Source organism: Platalea leucorodia (genome assembly GCF_965183815.1).
Source record: "Platalea leucorodia genome assembly, chromosome: 7".
Lineage (NCBI taxonomy): Eukaryota > Metazoa > Chordata > Aves > Pelecaniformes > Threskiornithidae > Platalea > Platalea leucorodia.
Genome location: NC_138829.1, coordinates 16,245,691 through 16,267,318, shown reverse-complemented (window position 1 = coordinate 16,267,318; position 21,628 = coordinate 16,245,691). Strand labels below are relative to the sequence as shown.

The following is a 21,628-nucleotide window of genomic DNA, read 5'->3' as shown; positions in this document are numbered from 1 at the left end:
TAAACACGTGGCAAAACCGATTTTGTTCCTAGCTACCTTTTAATAGCACTCAGACACAATAGGATGTTGTACTGATCTCCTAAAATACACACAAGCTCTGAGGTTACCAGGCAGATCATCTTAAATACTCTTAGAATGTATATTAATGGATGAACAAAGACAACTCCAGAGCGCCATACTGCTATTCTTAGAGAATAGTGATTGCCCTTTTAAAGTTTAATAGAAGTAGATAAGAGGAAAAAACCCACACCCTTCATTTAATTTATACACATCTCTTCACTGAAGAAAATAGTGTGAAATGTGAATGAGAGGAAAAAAAGAAAGAACGTTTGCAGTAACCACATTTTTCCCCAGTGTCAGTATACTCACACTGCAGGATAACATATAGATGTGATGGGAAGCATAATTCTTTGTACACCACAGTAGGTACACTGTGGGCGGATGGTAACACAAGGCTACTGAGTCAAGAACTGCTTCTTGGAAAGTGATCACACCACTGTTCCTTCTCAAACTGTTTATGGCCTCTGACCACCAGGTTTTCAAGCAAAACTTTTTGGTCTAGCACTTCAAGACGACTGTAATTTGAAGGAAATACTGTGGTGATTTTTAGGAACAGTAATCTCTAATTTCTACTCCCGTCTGTGCTCCTCAAACCCCAGTTAGGACAGCTGAGTGCAGTGCATACACACTCTTTTATCAAGCATCTGTGGTGGCACAGTCTCCCCATTCATCTTGGAATTGGCTGTTGATTTTTTTTTTTTTAACTTTTTTTTAAATTTTTGCTTTTTTAAAGCATTGTGTCTAGTATGGTAAGCTGTTTGTGAAAAGTATAAGGACTTCTCTCATTTTGCAAAGTAGAAAAATAAAAGGGCTGCAGAAAGGGAATACATGCTGGAGTTCTGAGCCATTTAATTCTATAATTTCTGGAAGAGTGGAAATGTGAAGAACATAATGTAAAAATACCACTGCGGCCTTTAATAACTTTTTAAATCCAAAGGTCATTTAATCTTTCTGTAAAGAAACAAACAACAATCTTGTGAGGTTTTACGGCAATAATTTTCAAGAACAAACCTTAAGGGAAATGTATTACTTTTACATTTCTACATTGTTGCTTTCTTATTTGCATCTGTATGTGGAAATGCATGTGCTCATGTTTTGCTCCAATATTCCTTTCTGATATCCTGGAGAACTTTGGTCCATGAATCACAGCCTGAAAAACTCTATGCTAAAGCAGAAATGAGCCTAACTGAAGTATAACACACTATCTCACTACTTGCAGACATTTGGCATTCTCTTATTTGGTATTTTTACTGGAACCCTCACATTCATGCATTCCTGTGTTGCATTCTACCTGGCCTTGTGAGAAAGCACTGAACCACTTCAGATTTGGGCTACATTTCTGACCTTGCCTAATAATCTCTGAAGACCTTAAGCAAATATTTTCATCAACCTATGCCTCAGTTTTCTTACTCTAGAATGAAATTGTGAGGCTAAATCATTTGGAACATTTCACTTTTTTTTTTTCTTTCTTTTTTTTTTTTTTTTTTTTTTTTTTTTGTGAGGTAGGAGGATTCAAATGTTCTTTGTGCTATTTTCAGTCTTTTGAGGAACATTCTTAATATTCTCCTAGTAATGAGGACGTAACTTGCATGTCTTCTGGAATTGATGAGTACATGTAGCTCTCCTGAAAGAACAGCCATTTGTGAAATGGCTATTTTCCATTTAGTCTGGAGATTCACAAGTCTTCTGAAAACTTTCAAGGTTAATCAGTCTAGGTTATTTTAAGAGATACTGGATTAGAAGAATTTATACTGCAGTTTGATCACTCTCACTTCAAGAGAGTTCTTGTCAAGCCATATTCAAAATATGATACTTTTTATCCCACTGCTAAATTAAATGTATCTAACTGCTTATATACTACACTACAGTATAAAATGCATATTTACTACTATTTAAAAGTAGCATTTGAACTCTTCTTAACAACTGTATCTGTAGTGCACACATAGATTGGATTGCCCATTTCATTTAAGATTAGAGATCTTTTAAGGAAAAGATATGAAGTCTTCTCTCTGGAGAAGAATCAAACACAATTATCAAATCTAAAATCATTCTTAAAGCATATTTGAAAGTTGTAGTCAGCACATTCAAGGAATGCTCTTACTACACACTACGATGAAGGACGATAATGAGAAACCCATCCTATGCTTTTCATTGTTTGGTCAATACCTGCTTTTCTGAGATCTAGTCAAACAAATGACAGCATATAGGGAGCACCTGAGAAAAGTTGTGGCTGCTTCGGATTTGGTTAATACTTGAAGAATCTCCAGCTGTAGCAGTATTAAAGGAAATGCATCCAGATTGGCTAAACAAAAATCCAGCCCTTTAGTGTATGGCAACATAATATATAAAAGTCTCTGCCCTGATAGTTTATTGGCAGAATCTTATGTTTTTGTTTATAAGAAGTAGGATTGGTATATTGAAACTGTGCCTTTTCCTTAAAACTGAACTGATTATTCTGGCTCAATGGAGAAAAATCAGAGGCAAAATGAGGTCCGGGTTTCTCTTTTCATGCAAGAAAGAGAATAGTTTTTGGCCAAACTTTTAGATGGGATAGCAGAATTTACTTTAGATCTCTATGGCCTCATTGTTCAGACTGTTTTCAGACTGACAATCTAAAGATTAGCTTTTCACTAAAGGAATGAATGGAATATCTATTAAATTTTTCATTTTATTTTCTGTATCAGCATCTTAAAATGTTTTCATGATCTCAGTAATCCAATATTAAAGAGAATAGTATATTGAAGAGAATAATATTAAAGACAAAGTGAAATGCTACCATGTGAGGTAGTGTCCTCCACTTTTTTCAAGCAATCTTTTGGTCTTTCCTATGAGTAGTAATACCTTATAACATTCAGAACAGCTCAGATTCTTGAACATCTGCAGGATTCCTAGTACACATTTCTATTATTCCTAATGCAGCCCAGGTTTCCAAAGAAATATTCTATGTAATTACTATCATGATGAACATACTATGGAATGATAGTTCTTAGTTTGTTTTAAGCTATTTAGTACTTCTAAAATTGCAGCATGTGAAGATGGTGGCCATGAAATCATAATGCTTTTTTTTTAAAGGTTTAAAGCCCCCAGAAAATTAACAACACAAAAACATTGTCCTTTTATTTTCCTGCTTCATCCCTTAAATCCTCTGTTTTGACATGTCTTTAATCTTCCATGCCTGTCTCCCACTTCACAGCTCGGCAGAAGCAAGTGTGGGTGTGCATGCATTTGTACCTGACAACAAAAGAAGGAGATGTAGTGATCGTGGATGACAAATGGATCAGACCTGCTAGGTGAACTAACGCTGTATGATTTGACTTGGACCTGAAGAAAAGGAGATTGGGATGGGGAGGAAAGAGAATCAGAAGAGGAAAGAGTCAGAACCCATGCTAACCCTTCAAAGGCATGGGTTCTTTTTCATAAAACTTTGCCATTATTATTAATTTTGCAAAAAGTTCTTGTGCACTCAAAACAATTTGAGTATCACAGAACCAGTTAAAAAAAAATCAGTCAGGACTAAATAAATGCAGGCTTTGTCAAAGAGTAGATAAAAAGCTTCTTCAGAGTACGGAGAAGATACATAGCACAACCATGCGAGACCATAGTAGGTAAAATCAGAAAGGGTCTGACAGGTAAGTAGGAAAGTAGGTAAAATCATGAAGTATGTAATGGTGTGTAATGAGGTAATGTGCAAATGCAGGCTCTGGTGCTGGGGTGGCTGGAGGCGTCGGTTTTGGCCTGGGCATCAGTCACACAAGATGGAGAACTGCTGCACTACCTTGACCCCCAGACACCCGTCGGCCTGTGTCTTGCCCTGTTTCCCAGGCAGGGGTTATCGCCACACGGCATCAGCCTGACAAAGCTCTTTACAAACTTATTTTGGCTTAAAACACCGAGATTTCGTGCAGCTACCCTGTAAATCACGCCAGCTCTTGGCCCATCGCGGGCGCGGTGCCTGCTGGGAAGTGTAGTCCCTGACCGCCGCGGGCGGTCGCCCGCGGCGGTCAGGGACTACACTTCCCAGCAGGCACCGCGCTCGAGGAGGGGCGCGGGCGGGCGGCCGTGGCGCGGCGGCCCAATGAGCGCGGGCGATGGTGGGAGGTGAGCGCCGGGGCGGGCGGGCCGCCTCAGGGCCCCTCGCAGTGCGGGAATTTCGGACGGGGCGGAAGGAGCGGCGGCCGGGCCTGGGCGCGCAGGAGGTATTTGAAGCCAGCGTCTGCTTTTGGGGTGTAGGGTTTTTTTTTAGGAGGCGAGTTTTGGGGAGCTTGTTCCTCTCCGCTTCGACCTGCAGTACATCCCCGGCCCTTTTGGCAGGTTGCGGCCGGGTTTTCCCGCTTCCCTCCTAAGGAGGCTGGTGGTACCGCCGGCGCCCGCTCGGCCCCTGTTCCTCCCTCTCGTCTGCCACCGGGGATAGGGAAGGCACCGAGAGAATGGGGGCAGGTGGGTAAGAGGTCCCTCAGTTTCACCCCTGGGAGTCTGCTGCACCCCTCTTCCCCCGCCTTCATGGGCTGTTGGCTCTAAAGCTGCCTTTGGTGGCAGCAGCCTAAGTTGCTTTCCTTCGAGGTTTTTTTTTTTTTTTTTTTTTTTAGCACTGAGGCGAGGTGGGGGAGGCGGAGTAAAAGCTATACTCAGTGCCACTATAGAGGTTTGTCACCGTCAGGAGTATCATGGTGTGGCTAACAAGCAAAGTATCACCTTGGTTGGGAGGCATTCCTGAGTTTTGCTTTTAAGTAAACATATTTTTCTTTTTTTTTTTTTTTTTTTTTTCTTACAAACCTATGAATCACAAATAAAAATCTGCAATTTTAGGATCAGGAGAGGCCTGTTTCGTAAGAACTGGGCTAAGCTTGTTTCTGTCAGTGGTTGTGTTTTTTTTTTCGCTTCCTATTTCTTGCCATTTGCTTTCTGTTTAACACATGCAATTGGAGGCAGGGTGAACCCTGTTGTTTTCTTTGGTTTTCAATTTGTGCTTAAGGCTTTTATTAATTTTATTAATTTATAGGGGATCCATGAGCCCTTTTTATCATTAGCAAAAATATAAAAGCTGTTGTGAAGCCTCCTGTAACTATTAGTGTGTCAAAAGACTTGTGCCTTCCTCTGTAGGAAAAAGCTGTCCATTTAATTCTTGGGGATAATCCCTGAATGAGGTAGGATTCCTAATGAATTTCAGAGCTGTTGGTTTCTATACAGTATGCTGAACTATCAAGAAGCCTTTAAGTCCAATGTCTCGCTCACATGGATAGGTACTTGCTGTTGGTTTGGTGGTGAGGTGACTTGGAGTAACAGATGATTTGGCACCTTATAAAGCTTACTGTGTTCTTTATTGCAATAGCTATATTAGTGATTCTCAGGATTTTCAGGAAAACCTTAAATACTGTTCAAAAGAAGAAAATGTATTCTTGAAGAGGCAATTTAAAATTAGTTAGCAACACAGTAATTCCTCTTGTAAATGACTGTTTCCTATCTCTGAACAAGCTGCATTCTGAAATTTTAAAAAGTCATCTCAGTGTGTTTTTTAAAAAAAAAAAAAAAAAAAGGACAAAAAAGTATTCAGTTTGCCCAGTATGGTGCTATTGTGATGAAATGCTTCTCATTAATTGTGGTCCACCGATGGACACTTATTCATTTTGTCTAAAAAGACATTTTGTTATTTCTTGGGAAAAGGGCCCTAGCGCCTCTTCCTCCGTAAGTACCGTTATTTGTCAGATGTCTAAATCGCCAGGAAATGGGATTATAGCAGTACTCAAAAATGTAGCACAATGATAGGTCAGTCACAGAATGTCCAACTTATGCAAGAAAGTCTTTGTTCACGATCTACCTCACTTGGTATTACAAGTCACTGATACTTCAGGTGCTTTTTTTTTTTGGTGGTCCCTCCTACAAAACGGTTCTACAGTATTCAGAAGTCTTAAAGTGTCGTGTTCTTTCCCTCCTACTCTTTGAGCAAAAACTTTTTTTTTTTTTTTTTTGCTTGTCTTTATTTCCATTTTTGCAGGCAGACTTAGATGTCTTGCTGTGACTGATGAACAGTATTAATGACGCATAGATTTCAGGTCTTGCTGGGACTACCTATTCATGAAGAGGAGCACAGGTCGCCAGCGTGCCTTTTCTGCGTTGAGAATGAAAATAGGTCTTACTGAGATAAACAACCATAAAAATGACAATTTTCAGAGAATAAAAGGAGAGGATCAGGAAGAAACCAGTCTGACTTGCCACACGGCAGAAATACTTCCTTCAAAATAAATTTGATTTATATTAATTTCGGAGTTTTATTGAGAATGGATGCTGACAAAAATTGAGAAGAGGCTATTTGTATTTATTCTAAGAGTTCAAGTATCCCTAGAGTAGCAACCATTGCAGACAACATTTGTAAACATAACAGCACTAATAGCACTATTGATGCAAAATTGTCTGCATATCTCAAGTACAGTGTATTCAGTTTCTTCCAAGATGTTTTATTATGGAGAAGCAGGAGAAATAGCCTTTGTAGTACTAAGAGGCTTTTGGAGAGAGTTTAGACAAATAGACTTCTGTTATTCATACTTGTTAATAGCAAAATCTTTGTTTTGAGCGTATTGTAGCCACATAAAATGCTGCTGTTCACAGTCATGCACCTTGAAAATTGTTCTTGTCAGATACCTTAGCTAAGTAGGGTCAGGTCTGTTGGAAACTTGAATGATAGCATAGTACTTTACATCTATGGCACTCTCTTTCCAAGGACTTCAGCATAGGTGCAGGCACTAATGAATTAAGCTTCACAGTACCTGTGGGATAGAAACTATTTCCGTTTACTGATAGGAAGAGGTAATTGAGATGCAGGAAAGTTAAAGGTGTGGGGTTTTTTTTGTGTGTGCATGTGGATTTTTAAAGGTGATTTTAGGGAGAAGTAGATGACACTATTCCAGTTGTGCAGCGTATAGCAGGCAGCTCTACATCATGTTTGCTTGTTCATAAGTTTCCTGACAAACCTCTCGTGTTTGCTGTATTGTGAGTTGAAAAGCACATAGAATGATAAAATTTTCACTAAAATGTCATTATCTTTTTTCATTATTTTTGTCTTTTTTTTTTCTCAGTTCTGTATTTTCATGTAGAAAATTTTTGCAGTCTCCAGGTGTTTTTAGTTTCAGTCAACAGAAGATCCTTGAATGGATTTATCCAAATAAATGTGAAAGCATGTGCAGCCATTGCTTAAATATTTCCATGGATAACAGCTTTTTTGCAAAAGAGTAAGTGCTTAGTATTGTGCATGCTGCCCATTGAAAGCGATCAGTGTTTGGCACCTATGGCCTACTGATAGTTTGACCAACTTGTAAGTAGGCACAGTGCCATCTTAACAGATGGATATGAATATAGACAGCCAAGAAACCATGTATGTGTATCTAGTGTATTTGTTAAGGGCAGGGTTCCCAGCTGGGGATGTTCAAACTTATGTCCATTTTGAATTTTTGCTTTTATGGATAAAGGGAAATTGTCACGATTTATTTTTTTTTACCTAAATACCTTCAGGGATACAATTATTGACCACGTTACAGAAAAAAGGGAAGGAAAAAAAAAAACAGAGAAACACCAGCTCCTTCTTTAATACTCTTGAGAAGCTATTTTAGGTAAATTTAATTCCCTTTTAAGTGAGGCTGCTATCAAGAGAGTCACTGTGAATGTCAAAGATGTGAAGTGTTATCAATAGTTTTATTTTACTGGCTTGCTAGCTTTCTTGAAAAAGAAGCGGCAATTTTTTCTTCTACTGGGCAGCAGTCTGTCCAGCATTCAGGCATCTAAGTGCATCTGTCCAGGCATCACTGGAATTATTTGTAGTAACTCAGAAGTCAAGGGATGCAATCCTTCAAGCCTTCTTCATGTCTCTTATATTGTTCTTAGCTTGAGGACAGTATGCTCATTTTGTAGATGTTTTTGTACCCTTTAGATGACAGTGGGTGTGATCTTAGAATCATAGAATCATCAAGGTTGGAAAAGACCCTTAAGATCATCGAGTCCAACCGTTAGCCTATCACTGCCAAGTCCATCTATACCATGTCCTTGAGCACCACATCTGTCCGTTCTTTAAATACCTCCAGGGATGGAGACTCAACCACTTCCCTGGGCAGCCTGTTCCAATGCTTGACCACCCTCTCGGTGAAGAAGTTTTTCCTAATGTCTAACCTAAACCTCCCCTGTCGCAGCTTGAGGCCGTTTCCTCTCGTCCTATCGCTTGTTACTTGGGAGAGGAGACCGACCCCCACCTCGCTACAGCCTCCTTTCAGGCAGTTGTGGAGAGCAATAAGGTCTCCCCTGAGCCTCCTCTTCTCCAGGCTAGACAACCCCAGCTCCCTCAGCCGCTCCTCATATGGCCTGTGCTCTAGACCCTTCACCAGCTTTGTTGCCCTTCTCTGGACACGCTCCAGCACCTCAATGTCCTTCTTGTAGTGAGGGGCCCAAAACTGAACACAGTATTCGAGGTGCGGCCTCACCAGTGCCAAGTACAGGGGGACGATCACCTCCCTGGTCCTGCTGGCCACACTATTCCTGATACAGGCCAGGATGCCATTGGCCCTCTTGGCCACCTGAGCACACTGCTGGCTGATGTTCAGGTGGCTGTCAACCAACACCCCCAGGTCCTTTCCCTCCGGCCAGCTCTTCAGCCACTCCTCCCCCAGCCTGTAGCGTTGCATGGCGTTGTTGTGACCCAAGTGCAGGACTCGGCACTGAGCCTTGTTGAACCTCATGCAGTTGGCCCCAGCCCAATGATCCAGCCTGTCCAGGTCCCTCTGCAGGGCATTCCTACCCTCCAGCAGATCGACACTTCCACCCAGCTTGGTGTCATCTGCAAACTTACAAACATCTGCAAAATCTTGTCCGACATCTGAGTCATTAGGCAACGCTGCTGATTTTTGTGCTTGCTTTTTCTCCTTATATGAGTCAGTCCTGGGGCTCCAGGCTTCTGGTTTATTTTCCCATTACCATTTCTAATGGTTTCAGTCTGTCCTTTGTTTTAATCCTTTTCCTGATCTGGGTGTCCTGAGAAGCTGCTTAAAGGTCTGCTGTGATCTCAACACGTAGCCATTCCTACCACTACCTGTTCCTTCTGGCGCTTTGACAGCGTTATGTTCTCATTGGTATGGTCTCAGCTGAGCTAATTTTTTTCCTGTAGAAAATCTGGAGGAAAAACCTTCCTCTAAGATAGTACAGTATGTATCACCTTGAAGATTTAAAAAAAAAAAGTCAAGAAGTGTAAAGAGAGGAGGTTCTTGAAGACAGGGTATGGGTAAAGCTGTGGGTAAAGTTAGTCTTAAAATTTGAGTGTAAAATGTCAAAACTGTATCTTGATTATAGGGAAGAATTTTTCTGTATAGAAGTAAGTGGAAATAAGGGAAAGTAATGCAGAATTAAAACATCCTGTTTTGTGATAATGAGGAACCTTGCACAATGTAGGTATTGATAAATACCAGGGTCTTCCTGTGATGTGGGTGTTTCATAATAGTTTTGTTGACGTTATTCGTTTAATCACAGTAGGTGTTCAGATGTGGTTCTATGACACAAAGATACTTCTCAGATTAATAAGGACCCTGAAAAAGAAGAACTTTTCTTTGGCATGGAATCATACACCTTCTCTTCTGCATTTATTCCTGTGTTGAATGACTGTGGTGTCTGCAGACTACTTGGTGCCTGAGTCCAATACTCTCTGACCAGGTTCTTTTAGATCTTCCACATATGGAAGGCATAATATTTAATATAAAATTTACTTATTTGAAGATAGTTGATGCTATACGGGATATCCGATTTAGGAGAGTGATACAAAATATACTGAAAACAATACAAATGTAAGTTACACTTGGCAAAATACAGCAATTGCAATACACAGTTCAGTCACAATACTATCACAATATTAAGGTATCTTAATACACAATTCAGGAAGTTTCTGGATAGCAAAATATCCTTTTCCCATTAGTCTAGCTACTAAATACAATAACCCAAAACCAAATGCAGTTACTTAATACCAGTTTTCCTCTTTTAGTTCTAATGTTCCTCTAGGACTTTTTTTAATTTCCCAAATATTATTACTGAAATAATTTCCTCATATTATTACTGAGGACTTGGACTATATGACACTTCTTCAATAAGCAGATTTCACTCCAGGAAAACTGATGAGCTTCATTTCATTAGTTTACTTTTTTCTAAGTTTAGACCTATGGTTGGTTGTGATTGATTGAGTATGATAGATTCTGAGATTTTTCTAGCATGTATTATACAAGGTCTTCTAATAGGTTTCCTTTATGAAGATTTTTGCTGTCAAATTTTTTTGTGATGCCTGGAAAAATTAGTTGTTTTTCACTTTAGAATTCATGCCAATGAAACTACTTACTGTATTTCTTTTAAAGTATCTTTGTAGTAACAAATTAAAACTTAAACAATCCATACTTTTTCATGCTTCTAACAGATTTCTACATAAAATAAGTCTGGTCAGAATATAACCTATGCTTCCTCCCCTCCCCCGCTTCCTCTTCCTTCAGGGAAAATGCCATATAATAAGAAGACTGCTGGAAAAAGAGTCCCTGCAAAAAGGAAACTTGCTGAAGTGTTTGCTCTGGGGGAGGTTTTGGCAGATACATCAAGAAAAGAATGGAAATTAGGTGTTCCTATAGGGCAAGGAGGCTTTGGACGCCTATACCTTGGTAAGTGTACTTACCTTTGACAGTGCTTTAAAGTGGAGAGTGAGATGTTTATCCTTATTTAAAGCAATCAAAAATTGACCTTAAGTTAGAAATGCAGTGTCTTCAAGGGGTTTTTTTACTAGAACCTTAGCTTGCTTCATGGTGTTGGAAAAAAATAACAAGAGTGGACAAATGGTCATTGTAAGCACTGTAGTTGTATGAGATTCTGGTGGTAATTCATTCATTTTTTTAAACCAAAATCTTTATTACTTTTTAGCAGTGAAAGGATAGTTTAGTATTTATTTAAATTTGATTTTTGGTCTGGCTGAAAGAAGGGATTTTTGCATAAATGTGCTAATATCACAAATTCCGAACTGAAACTGTCTAAGCATATTCTACAGAGGCTACTGATGAGCCAGTATTTTGGCTGGTTTTGACTTTGGTGCTGCTTTTGACTTTTTCATTGCCTTGTGAACTTCTGACATAAGTCTCATACTTTTTTATGTAACCAATGCTCAAAACAAATTGAAATCTTGGACTTTACAGTTTAAAGCATCAGTGCAGATCTTGTTTTGCAATGCTGTTTATTGAGTTGAAGGAAAACTTCTTTTAGTAGGTAGTATTCCATACTTAGTATCTCTGTTATTTGAACAGATGAACAGATAAGAGAGGTCTTGAGGATACTTCAGGAAATTAAAAATACTTGATTGCCCCTAGTAATTTTCCAAACAGTTTTGAAGGAATGAAAGTTAATGTGATCATGATAATAACGTTTTCTTTTACTATGCATTTATGGTCGTCTTCGTCTTGGTGAAAAAGTTGCACTGAATTCATCCTGAGTTGAAAAAAAAATTAATAATCCATCCTTCTTTCAAAATGAACAGACTGCAGCATAAGTGGACTAAGAAGAAAAACAGGACCAGTGGGTGGCTTCTTGCCAGAGAAGCTTTCTACTACTTACTCAGCCTTGCTTAATGAGCTACTAAATTTACTGAGACTGGGGTTCCAGCTCACTCAAATTGTGTAGTTCTTTGTGTTAAGAATTCCTGCTTTGTTCAAGCCCTCTGTTTGCTTCCCCATCATTTGCACAAAGCTGTGCCCCTGACTGTTCCTGTACATCATTCTTGCCTAACTTGACGACCTTCATACCTTTATCTCCTTCTGTCACAAATATCAACAGCTTAGTAGCAACAGAAAGTCACTTTTGGATATGTGACGTGGCAAAATAGTAGGGAGAATGTGTCTTTCATATTTATGTCCACAACTGTGTATGTTCATCATAGTCCTAGAAAAGGGAAGAAATGCTATTGACTAGGAAAAAGTTACTGAATAATAAGAAAGAACTCCTTTATTTAGTAAACTGCCTGTTCTCCTCAAACAGAAGGGAGAAAGCAAGACCATATCCATATAAAGTAGTCTTGCCATATAGAGTAGTTCCCTTACCAAAGTCTAAGGTACTGATACATATTCACATTAGTACTTAATTGCTTTGTCATTTGTTTGTCTATACTGCATAGCAAATAAGCGTATGTTTTGTGACAGTTTCCTCTCCTACTACTAATAAATGCTTCCTTTTTAACAGCTGATGTTAATTCTTCAAAGTCAGTTGGCAGTGATGCACCTTATGTTGCAAAAGTGGTAAGAGAACATTTGAATCTTTACTTCAAGACTTGAAAATGTTTGTTCTAGAATAGCATGTGTAATTTAAAACACCTTCTGACTGAAAATAATACAATTGCATAGTGCTGTTTAAAATAAAAGTAAGTGTGGTGATCTAGAGGAACGCTGCTGAGAATTGGGACTCCTATGTATGAGGGTGGATAATGGAACATAGTGGAGTTGAAAAAGGTTCATGAAATGGATCAGATTCTGTTTCACTTGCTGCTTCCTGTAAACAGCCCAAATATCACAACATGAATGAAATCGGGCTAGCTTTTGGAGAATTTCTGTGATTCAACAGTGGGTCTCTGAACTGTTGCTCACCACTGGATGTTGGTAAGCTGACAGATGGCTTGGGAGTAGAAACAGCAAAACTTTGATTCCTGAGGTCCCCACAGATGTAAAGTCCTTTAAATGTTTTATCATAAAACACATATGTATTCTAATTTCTATTGAATTAAAATGACATTGACACATAATTTTTTTAACCTAATGATTAGAGAGAAGAAAAAGTATTGTTGATAGTTCATTTTTAGCTCGTTGTAGCAAATGAGCAAATTCTTTTTATTAGTTGAAATTTTCTTATGTTTTTAATCTTAAAATAAATAAGGCTTATTTAACTTGATTTGACTATAATATTCTCTTCCTAAGGTATAGAGTCCTTTTTTCTTGAATTTGCTAGATTATTTTTTTATAGATCCTACTACTATATATGATTCCCTGGTAAAGTCTTAGTAAAAAAACTGGGAATATGGGAATAGGCATAGTAGATCCAGATTGTTCATTGTCTTGGTTGTACTTCTGGTCCTGTGACAAAAGCAAATACCAGAAAACTGCACAAGAACTTCACAATGTAAAAAATTAGTTCTTCAGCACAGTTCAGAACTGCAATGTTTTAATCTTTTATTTATTAAAGTATATGGCGATACTTAAATGCTGTACTGCAATAGCTGGCCACTTATGTAAATATGTTAATACTTTTAACATTTGTTACTGAAACTAAAAGATCAGGTTAATTTAGAATAAAATACATTTCAGTTAGTATGTGCCTTTAATCTTGGTATTTATATCTGCTGACTACAGGGAAATTCTGGAGTAGTGGTTTTGATGCAGTTCAGACACCCCAAGATACTGTTGGTGATGACCCTTTTTCTAAAACATTGTCACTTGCTGAAAAAAGCACTGCTTACAACGCAAATGTCAAACTACCACACTTCTCACATCAGTGTACTGCCGCCACCGCCGCCTTAGGTGTTTGTGGGCAGGAATTCCACGTAGACCAGGAGCCCCAGCCTGCAGCTGTTGCACGGTGGTAGCCTGCTTTTGCATGCTCAACCTGTGCCACCGAGGGCAGGGGCTGTCCATTATTCAGGAGCTGTGGCCTGTTGTAGAGGCAGGCAACAGGCATTCAAGTTATCAGCAGTGGCTTGCCTACGAGAGGCATTGGCTCCTAATTACTGGCTCCTGCTGAGTTTGGACTGATCAGGAAGCAGAGCTCCGTTTAACTTTCATGGGAGAATCCAGTTTGACTTGCTTGGAAAATAGTCATATATGCATTATTTTATGCTCTGCGTAATTACTATGCTCCTCTTTCCCTGAGGTTGAAACCTGTCCATCTGCTTCTCTTCTCCACTTTGGGCTCTGAATATAAGAAGAGTTGTCGTAACTTTTGGGTTGCTTTTAATGCTAGATTCACTTTGTTGCAGCAATTTGTAAATACCCCCATTGCTAATCTCACAGATGACTACTCACTTTTAATTTGTCTTTTATAATTTTGTCTTTATGGCAATAAAGAGTAGCCCCAGTCTTTGTGCTGCCCTCACAAATGACCCATAACACATTCTGCCTCTACAGTCTAGTATAACACAACTACAGATAAGGGCCTATTTTCTGATGCCTGGGTGATTCCTAGTTGATCCATCAGCTGAAGCAAAGTGGTTAACAGCTTTGAACAATTATTAGTGTTCAACAAAATATGTGCTTCTGTAGTAATGTTCTTCAAATTAAGCTATTAAAGCAGGATGGAAATTGGCTCTAGTCTTTGACATCGCCTCATAGCATTGATGTCTGAGCAATATGAAATGGATCATAGTTTTTATTAAAAAAATAAATGCTTTTTAACATGTGGACCTTTCAGATGACATTGTTCAGGAGCGGATGCAGAGTTTAATAACACTTTGTTAAACTGCTGACTGAAAAAAGATCAGAATTCTTAAAACACTACTTGAAGAAATTTGTTGGGTTTCGATGTGTACTCCATAATCTCTTTCATTATGATATCTTTTCTAATTAGACTTCAATTTCAGTTTTGCAAATTGTGTTTAGAATGACCCTGGGCATAAAGTTGTAGAAATTTGTGTTTGAAGTCTTTCTGGTTTTAGCGTATTGTAAGATGATGCGTATGGCAAATATTGGACATCATTACATGAGCCTTTTTAACATAGCGTATGCATTTATTTATCTGTATGTACAATTAATGGTATTATGGGGAAACAGCTTCGTAGTCAACATGAAGATCTGTTTCATGGTTAAATCATTTATCCATCCCCTCAAGTATGAAAAGATACCAGATTTTCAGCATTTGCTCTGACTAGAGAAAGAGACACCTTTTTCTTCAGCATTGAGACATAATTTTTTGTCGAATAATTTATTTAAAGATAAATATTTTAAGAAGGTTTAACACCTACAGTTTTTCGCCATATTTTAGTAAGAAAATAACATTCTTCAAACCTATGTAAATTGAATCAAAAGAATATGTATAATGTATATTCTAATTAAGTTAGAGTATTAATGGATTATGCTACACAGAAACAAGTGAATAGGTCAAGTAACGTTTGTTTGAGATATGTGCAGTATAAGAATTCAGCTGTTTAAGCCTTCTCCTCTGTATATATAATCTCTGTATCACTAATTTGTTGTCCATAGTGGATAAATAAACTAATTGAAAGTAAATATGCATGTACCAAAGTTTATGTGCATTGATCAGTTGGTCTAGCTGTTTTTTTGGTTTTTTTTTCCTGGTTCATGGCTTAAGTGCAAACGTTGGTCCCACAAGGAGGGGCCAGAAAACTGTTGTCTTGGCTCCATTGTTTATCAGGGCAATGCTGCTGGAGAAAGTGGGGTGGAGATAGGCGGTAGCTTTGTAATCGAGTGTCCGGGACGAGGAGTGGTGCCTAAGCTGGTGTCTGCCCTCAGTCTGACTGGTCTTGCTACTCTGAGCCAATACATCAGGTGCCCACTAAAGCCCGTGTTCATTAGTGTGTTTGATCTGTTTACATCGCTTCGTTAATGTTGGACAGCAGTAAACCTCTATTAGCTGAGTGGTACAGTCTGGCCTTTAGCAATTTTCTGGATTTAGAAGTTACAATTAAAACCATTTAAGATTGATGTTATATACCCTGGAACTTTTGCTAATATTGTGTGATTGTATTCTTTCTGGGTTTCTTTGCCAGTAATCACATACTTCTTTTTGGTTAGATTTTTAAGTGTAGGATATTCCAAAACAGGTATTTTCACTGAAATAGAATGAGTTTGGATGTATATGAGTAACTAGACTAAAATAAATTGCTTAAGCTTATCTCAAAATCAATTACTTAAAAATTGCAAGAGTTGAAATCACTTTTTTCTTTTCTGCACTAAGTTCTGGAAATGTAGAGTCAAGGTACTTGCCCATTTGCAATTCTTGCAGTATTTCAAAGCTTTGGTGTTTTCAAACCAATTTCTGTCTTGCACTTTACTTGTAATGCGTGGTTACCAGAGATTTGTCCCTAGAAAATGGAACTGAAACACCTTACGTTAGCTTAAATACAAGGTAGACTCTGAAGTCAAAATAGATGTAGTTCTTATAATGTAATAAAATTGTGAAGTCCTCTGTAATTTTTATCTTGATCAGCTAATGTATGAAAGGAACAAAATACCGTATGTTCAGCAAGAACTTAACTTTTGTTAAGATTTTTCCATCAAATCATTTCAGGTGTTATTTTAGGCTCACTAATGGCTATTGCAACTGATGCAATCCATCTTTAATCTGGAAAATCTGAGATTATGCTGTTTAATGTTCTGTGCTAAAATTTTGCTGCCAATTATTGGTGGTAATTGTGTATATTTAAGTTAATTTGTTATTCTTTAATCTTTTGTTATGGGCAATGATTCTTTGATATCCTTAATGTTAAGCAATCTATAATTAAAATAACTTTTTAGAGCCAACCTTCTTTTATTAAAAGAACATATTCTATTGAATTTATCAGCACTGGGTAGAGCATTTGAGGGAGAATATGCTGTTATAGGGTGAATGTTACATTTTATGAGCTTTTAATAATTATTAGGCACTAACACAACAGTTTTTAACTAATTTTAAATTGTCTTAAAGGAACCCAGCCAGAATGGACCTCTTTTTACTGAGTTAAAGTTCTACATGCGAGCTGCTAAGCCAGATGAAAGTAAGCAGTCTATTAAAATGTTTTTAATCAATTACAAGCATTTAGGAAAATAGAGCCTACAGGAGTAAGGTCGAACTTTAAAAGAATCTTTTCAGGTCATTTTAAAAATTATTTTTAAATGATTGAAATCTAATTCAGACATATAGTAAAATTAGGGGTTTTTGGTAAGATGTTCTTTATAGTTGTGTTGATGGTATTGTCTAAATAGAAACTTTAGTTGCATCTCTGTCCTTCTGCATCATTAACTTTCCAGTATACTTTGCATACGAGTTTCCATGAAATAAGCAGCTCACATGTATGCAGAAACTGTAAGTGATGTGAGTAGTCCCCTTTTGTGAAAATCTCTCCTGATGCGAATTCATGAACTTACCTTTATTTGTATTTTCAGTTCAGAAGTGGACTAAGTCCCATAAACTGAAATATTTAGGTGTACCAAGATATTGGGGTTCTGGCTTGCATGAAAAAAATGGAAACAGGTGAATATATCTTTTGTTGGCATATACTGGGATTTATTTCATCTACAACCACTATCCCTTTTAACCTAGTTTACTTTGTAAGATGTATTTTCCACCTATCTTCATGTTGTTAATTTCTGCTACAAAGTTTCATGTTCATAACAGGGTGTGTTTAGGGAATAGATGAATAGATACATTGTATCTGTACTCTGTTACTGGTATTGGTGTTTATTACATTCTTAGTGATTTAGTTTTCAGTTGTCTCAAACATTGCTGCAATACAGTGATGCTATATATATGTGGTTTAGAAGCTTTTCATATTTGAATTAAAATAAAGTCGACTTCTAATGTATAAGTCCTTGAATAATACGACTTCAAAGTTTTTCTTCTGGTGTGGTGTGCACTTAGAGTATTTTCATGCACACATATAAAGGACTCAGTGCTCTCTCTAAATCTATTTTATTTTCCCTAGGGATAGGGTTTTTTTTACTTGATTTGTGAGCTAGGGTAATTGCTAGTCTCATGTTAAATTTGTCTTAAGTCTAGGGATAGTTTTTAGTGTTGTTCCATGTCATGGAGGGTTTTTGTTACTTGGTCTTGAATGGTATGCCTGTTGATGTAACAGTCCTTGTTTCCTAGTGGGCTTTCTCTATACAGCTGTGCTGCAAGAAGTTTTAGTAGTTCTCTGGCAGCTTATAGTAGGTCAGGCTTCTTTGTGGGGACCACTACATAGGGGAGTTGGTATGTATGCCCTAGTATGTCAGAAATAGCGTTATTTCAGTAGGTCCTCAACTTTAAAACTAATCTAATGTAAAATCAACATTAATTTTGAGACGCAAAAGTAAATATAACACAATTTTTAATTTTTTTCCCAAATAAACTTTTCTATGCCTTTAGTGTTTAATGCGTGGGATTCTTTAATACAGCTATGCTTTAATACAGCTGCAGCTATGAGCTCTTGCAGTAACAGAAACAGTTTGGCTATAGGAATGAATATCAGAACACCTTGGCAAGTGAGATTTTTGGTTTTAATAAGAGGTTAAAAAAAAGGTTGTAATAGATTTCAAGAAACTAACTTTAAGTAACCATATTAAGTCACTTAGAGAAATACATTTTTTACTTTATAAATGACTAAGTAATTGATGCTTGGTTTTACCTATAGAGAATTACAATAGAGATATTTTCCTCTGTGGGTACTTGTTATTGTATTGCATAACTAGCCAGGAATAAAGAACAGTTCTTTTGATGGATGAACTTTTGACTAGCTGATGTAAAAAAGTTTAGAATTGATATACAACATTAAAAAAAGTCAAGTAATTCCCATATATTTGTTTTCTGTGTACCTGCGGTTTATCTTTTGAGAGAGATGTTTTCAATCAGTAATTTGTACACTTAACATATAGATAAAATACTTTGCTAAGTACAATTCAGTAACTTCACTGTTGGTTTTTTTCCTTGAATTTAGTTATCGATTTATGATAATGGACCGATTTGGCAGAGATCTTCAGAAGATGTATGAAGAGAACGCAAAGCGATTTTCCCATAAAACTGTACTACAATTAGGCCTGAGAATAGTAAGTTTAAAAAACACATTTTTACATTCTGGCTTCCCTGTGTAAGGCTTTCAGTTAAATCACACTTTTGTGCTGAGTACAGGTCCTCTGCTGGGTGGAGCTGGGTACTGCATTTATATGACTGTATTTTGTTTTGTTAGCTTGATATTCTGGAATACGTCCATGAGCATGAATATGTGCATGGAGACATCAAGGCCGCAAACCTTCTTGTGAGTTACAAGAACCCTCATCAGGTATTTCTAATGCATTTTATTCCTCATGTTTTAAACCTTCTATTTGACAACACATGGAAGTGCTTTGAACCTGTGAAATCTAGCAGAAGCTCATTTTTAAGAATGTATATTTCTGCTTGACATTTATATCTAGTTAATATTCTACGATTTTTTTATGCGTTTTGCTGGACAGTTATCAAATTGACTATTTGCCCTAAATAATATTCTAGAGAAATTCTCGAGATTAAAAAAAAATTGACTCGCAAATAAGTATTTGCAGGTGGAAGCTTAAAATTATATAGCACACTGGTAAATTATGTTTGCCTGTCTGCATTGTTACCTCATTCCTTTGTTCAAGAAATCCATCAGATAAGTGTTCTGTTACTTGGAAAAATTGGTCTTTAAAGTGTTGATTGTTCCACTTGATTTACGGAAGTCTTTCATTTTTCTGCGTTTTTAACTCTCTTTACTATTCAAGCAATGCATATTAGAGTTTCAGAATTATGTATGTCATCTTGCCCAAATGTTTTAGCTCATGAAATAAGTAAAATAATCTCAGTTCTCTTAAAGTAACTGTGGTGGTAGTGAGAATTAATAGTATGCAGTAGTGCTCAAATGGGACAGCTGACTTTAAAGAGGATAGGACACTAAGTGTATTTATAACTATGAACATTGTCTTTTTTCTTACTGGTAATAACAGATTATTTTACTCTACTGATGCTCTGCATCAGCAAGAGATGACTTCCAGAGCAGACTTCTATATGGGAAACAACACCACCTGTCTGACACATTGTTTTCAAATCATATGTAGTAATCTCAATAAAGCACTGAGGAAAGGATCATTTAAAGTCAAAAAACTCACCATTTTTAATACTTTTTAAGAAGTTCTGAGAATGGTTGGGAGTTACCTTTATTTTTTTGTTTATTTTTTGTATTTATAGTTTTTTTAATCTTAGAATTCTTTGCGGAAATTACTAGGTGTACTTGGTGGATTATGGACTTGCCTACCGGTACTGTCCTGAAGGAGTTCACAAAGTATATAAAGAAGATCCTAAAAGGTGTCATGATGGAACTATTGAGTATACCAGTATTGATGCACACAAGGGTGTGGGTAAGGATGTAAAACTTTGTTCTTGGCAATAGGCATTTTGTGCATCCTTTTTATAAACACAAAAGACTTTATTTGCTGCATTGAGTTTTGTAAACAACCAGGTTTCTGAGTCTATAAAAATATTTTCTTCTTCTCTGTGGACTATGCTGGTATTTTTCTTTTTTTCCATGTACTAACTTTTCATATTAATTTACTGTATTTTTTTAATGTAACTTTCTTAAATAGGTTTCCTTAAATTATAAAGACGGTTAAGATGTTTATTGTATGGCTTTTTATTAACTAAGTAGGAATGGAATAGTGCTTATGAGATCTTGATAGAAAAACAGGCTGTGTTTTCAGGAGATAAATAGTTTCTGTTATCAATGTCAACATTGTTCCTTCATATTTGGTAAAGATGTACTATATTCTTTTATCTTGTTTATGGCTTAATATTTAGAATATTTTTTAACGAAAATTCATTTAATTATGAAATATTATTTCATAATTATGCCTATGGTCACTGAATATCAAAAGGCACGAAGTGAGAAAAGGTTGAATGTGAAAAGGACAGGTCTATGTCTGATTAAACACTGAGGATTTATAGTGAATACCAGTTTTATTTTCTTCATTCTTAGATTTTGTTTTATTAGCATATGAGTCCTGCAAAAATATCAGTTATTGAAAATTATTATTTACTTCAGGATGAACTGTTGCACCTATGCTTAAAACCGAACATGAACAAAGATGACTTTGCCCATTTATACTTCTAGTGTAGTCTATGGTCAATGTACATGTGGGTGGCTTTTTTTTTTTTTTTTTTTTTTTTTTTTTTTTTTTTTTTTTTAATTTTCTTTGGCAGGGCTTAGGGATCTGATCTATTATTGTCCTCTGTTCAGTTTTCAGGCCACATAAAATACTTCAGCATTGTGGAATATTTTTTTCAGGAGCTGGGGTTTTAGCATTATTACCTTTTTATAGAAGAAGGGAAGAAAAAACTGTTTTGAACAGAAAGTCAATCACTTCACTAACTTGCTCTGTTTTTTTTTCCACAATGGGAGTACTTAAAAAGCTTCCCAAATTGGGATAACTGCAGCATGTCATATCCTTGAGTAGAAGAGAGAGATTGATGAAGGACTTGAAAATGAAGTTATTCTTCCAGATATAGGAACAATATTTTTTCCTTCCTGCTTTCATGCTAAAATAAAGAAATAAGTAACAGATACAGTAGTGTTACATTGTTAGCATTGGCTTTCTATCATCTTAACATATTTATAAGTTCTATCATCTTAACATATTTACAAGTTTTAACTGTTAAACTATGTTTATTATGTGTGTGTATATATTTAGCGCCATCGAGACGTGGCGATCTGGAGATCTTGGGTTACTGTATGATTCATTGGCTTAGTGGCCATCTACCATGGGAGGATAATTTGAAAGATCCAAATTTTGTCAGAGATTCAAAAATCAGGTGAGAAACTACTTGTTTTCTTTCTCTA

The 21,628-nt window shown here is 36.9% G+C and overlaps 1 protein-coding gene across 1 annotated transcript in view; it reads left to right on the top strand.

Moving 5' to 3' along the window:
- Positions 1-4,183: 4,183 nt before the first annotated feature.
- Positions 4,184-21,628, top strand: part of VRK1 (VRK serine/threonine kinase 1) — a 37,487-nt gene continuing 20,042 nt past the window's right edge. Inside the window, exons 1-9 of the mRNA XM_082318618.1 lie at positions 4,184-4,256; positions 10,563-10,724; positions 12,286-12,341; positions 16,732-16,801; positions 17,190-17,277; positions 18,722-18,830; positions 18,971-19,063; positions 20,021-20,153; positions 21,480-21,600. Of these exons, the coding sequence (XP_082174744.1) occupies positions 10,568-10,724; positions 12,286-12,341; positions 16,732-16,801; positions 17,190-17,277; positions 18,722-18,830; positions 18,971-19,063; positions 20,021-20,153; positions 21,480-21,600 (827 nt within the window). The 5' untranslated portion in view covers positions 4,184-4,256; positions 10,563-10,567. The remainder of the gene's footprint in view (positions 4,257-10,562; positions 10,725-12,285; positions 12,342-16,731; positions 16,802-17,189; positions 17,278-18,721; positions 18,831-18,970; positions 19,064-20,020; positions 20,154-21,479; positions 21,601-21,628) is intronic.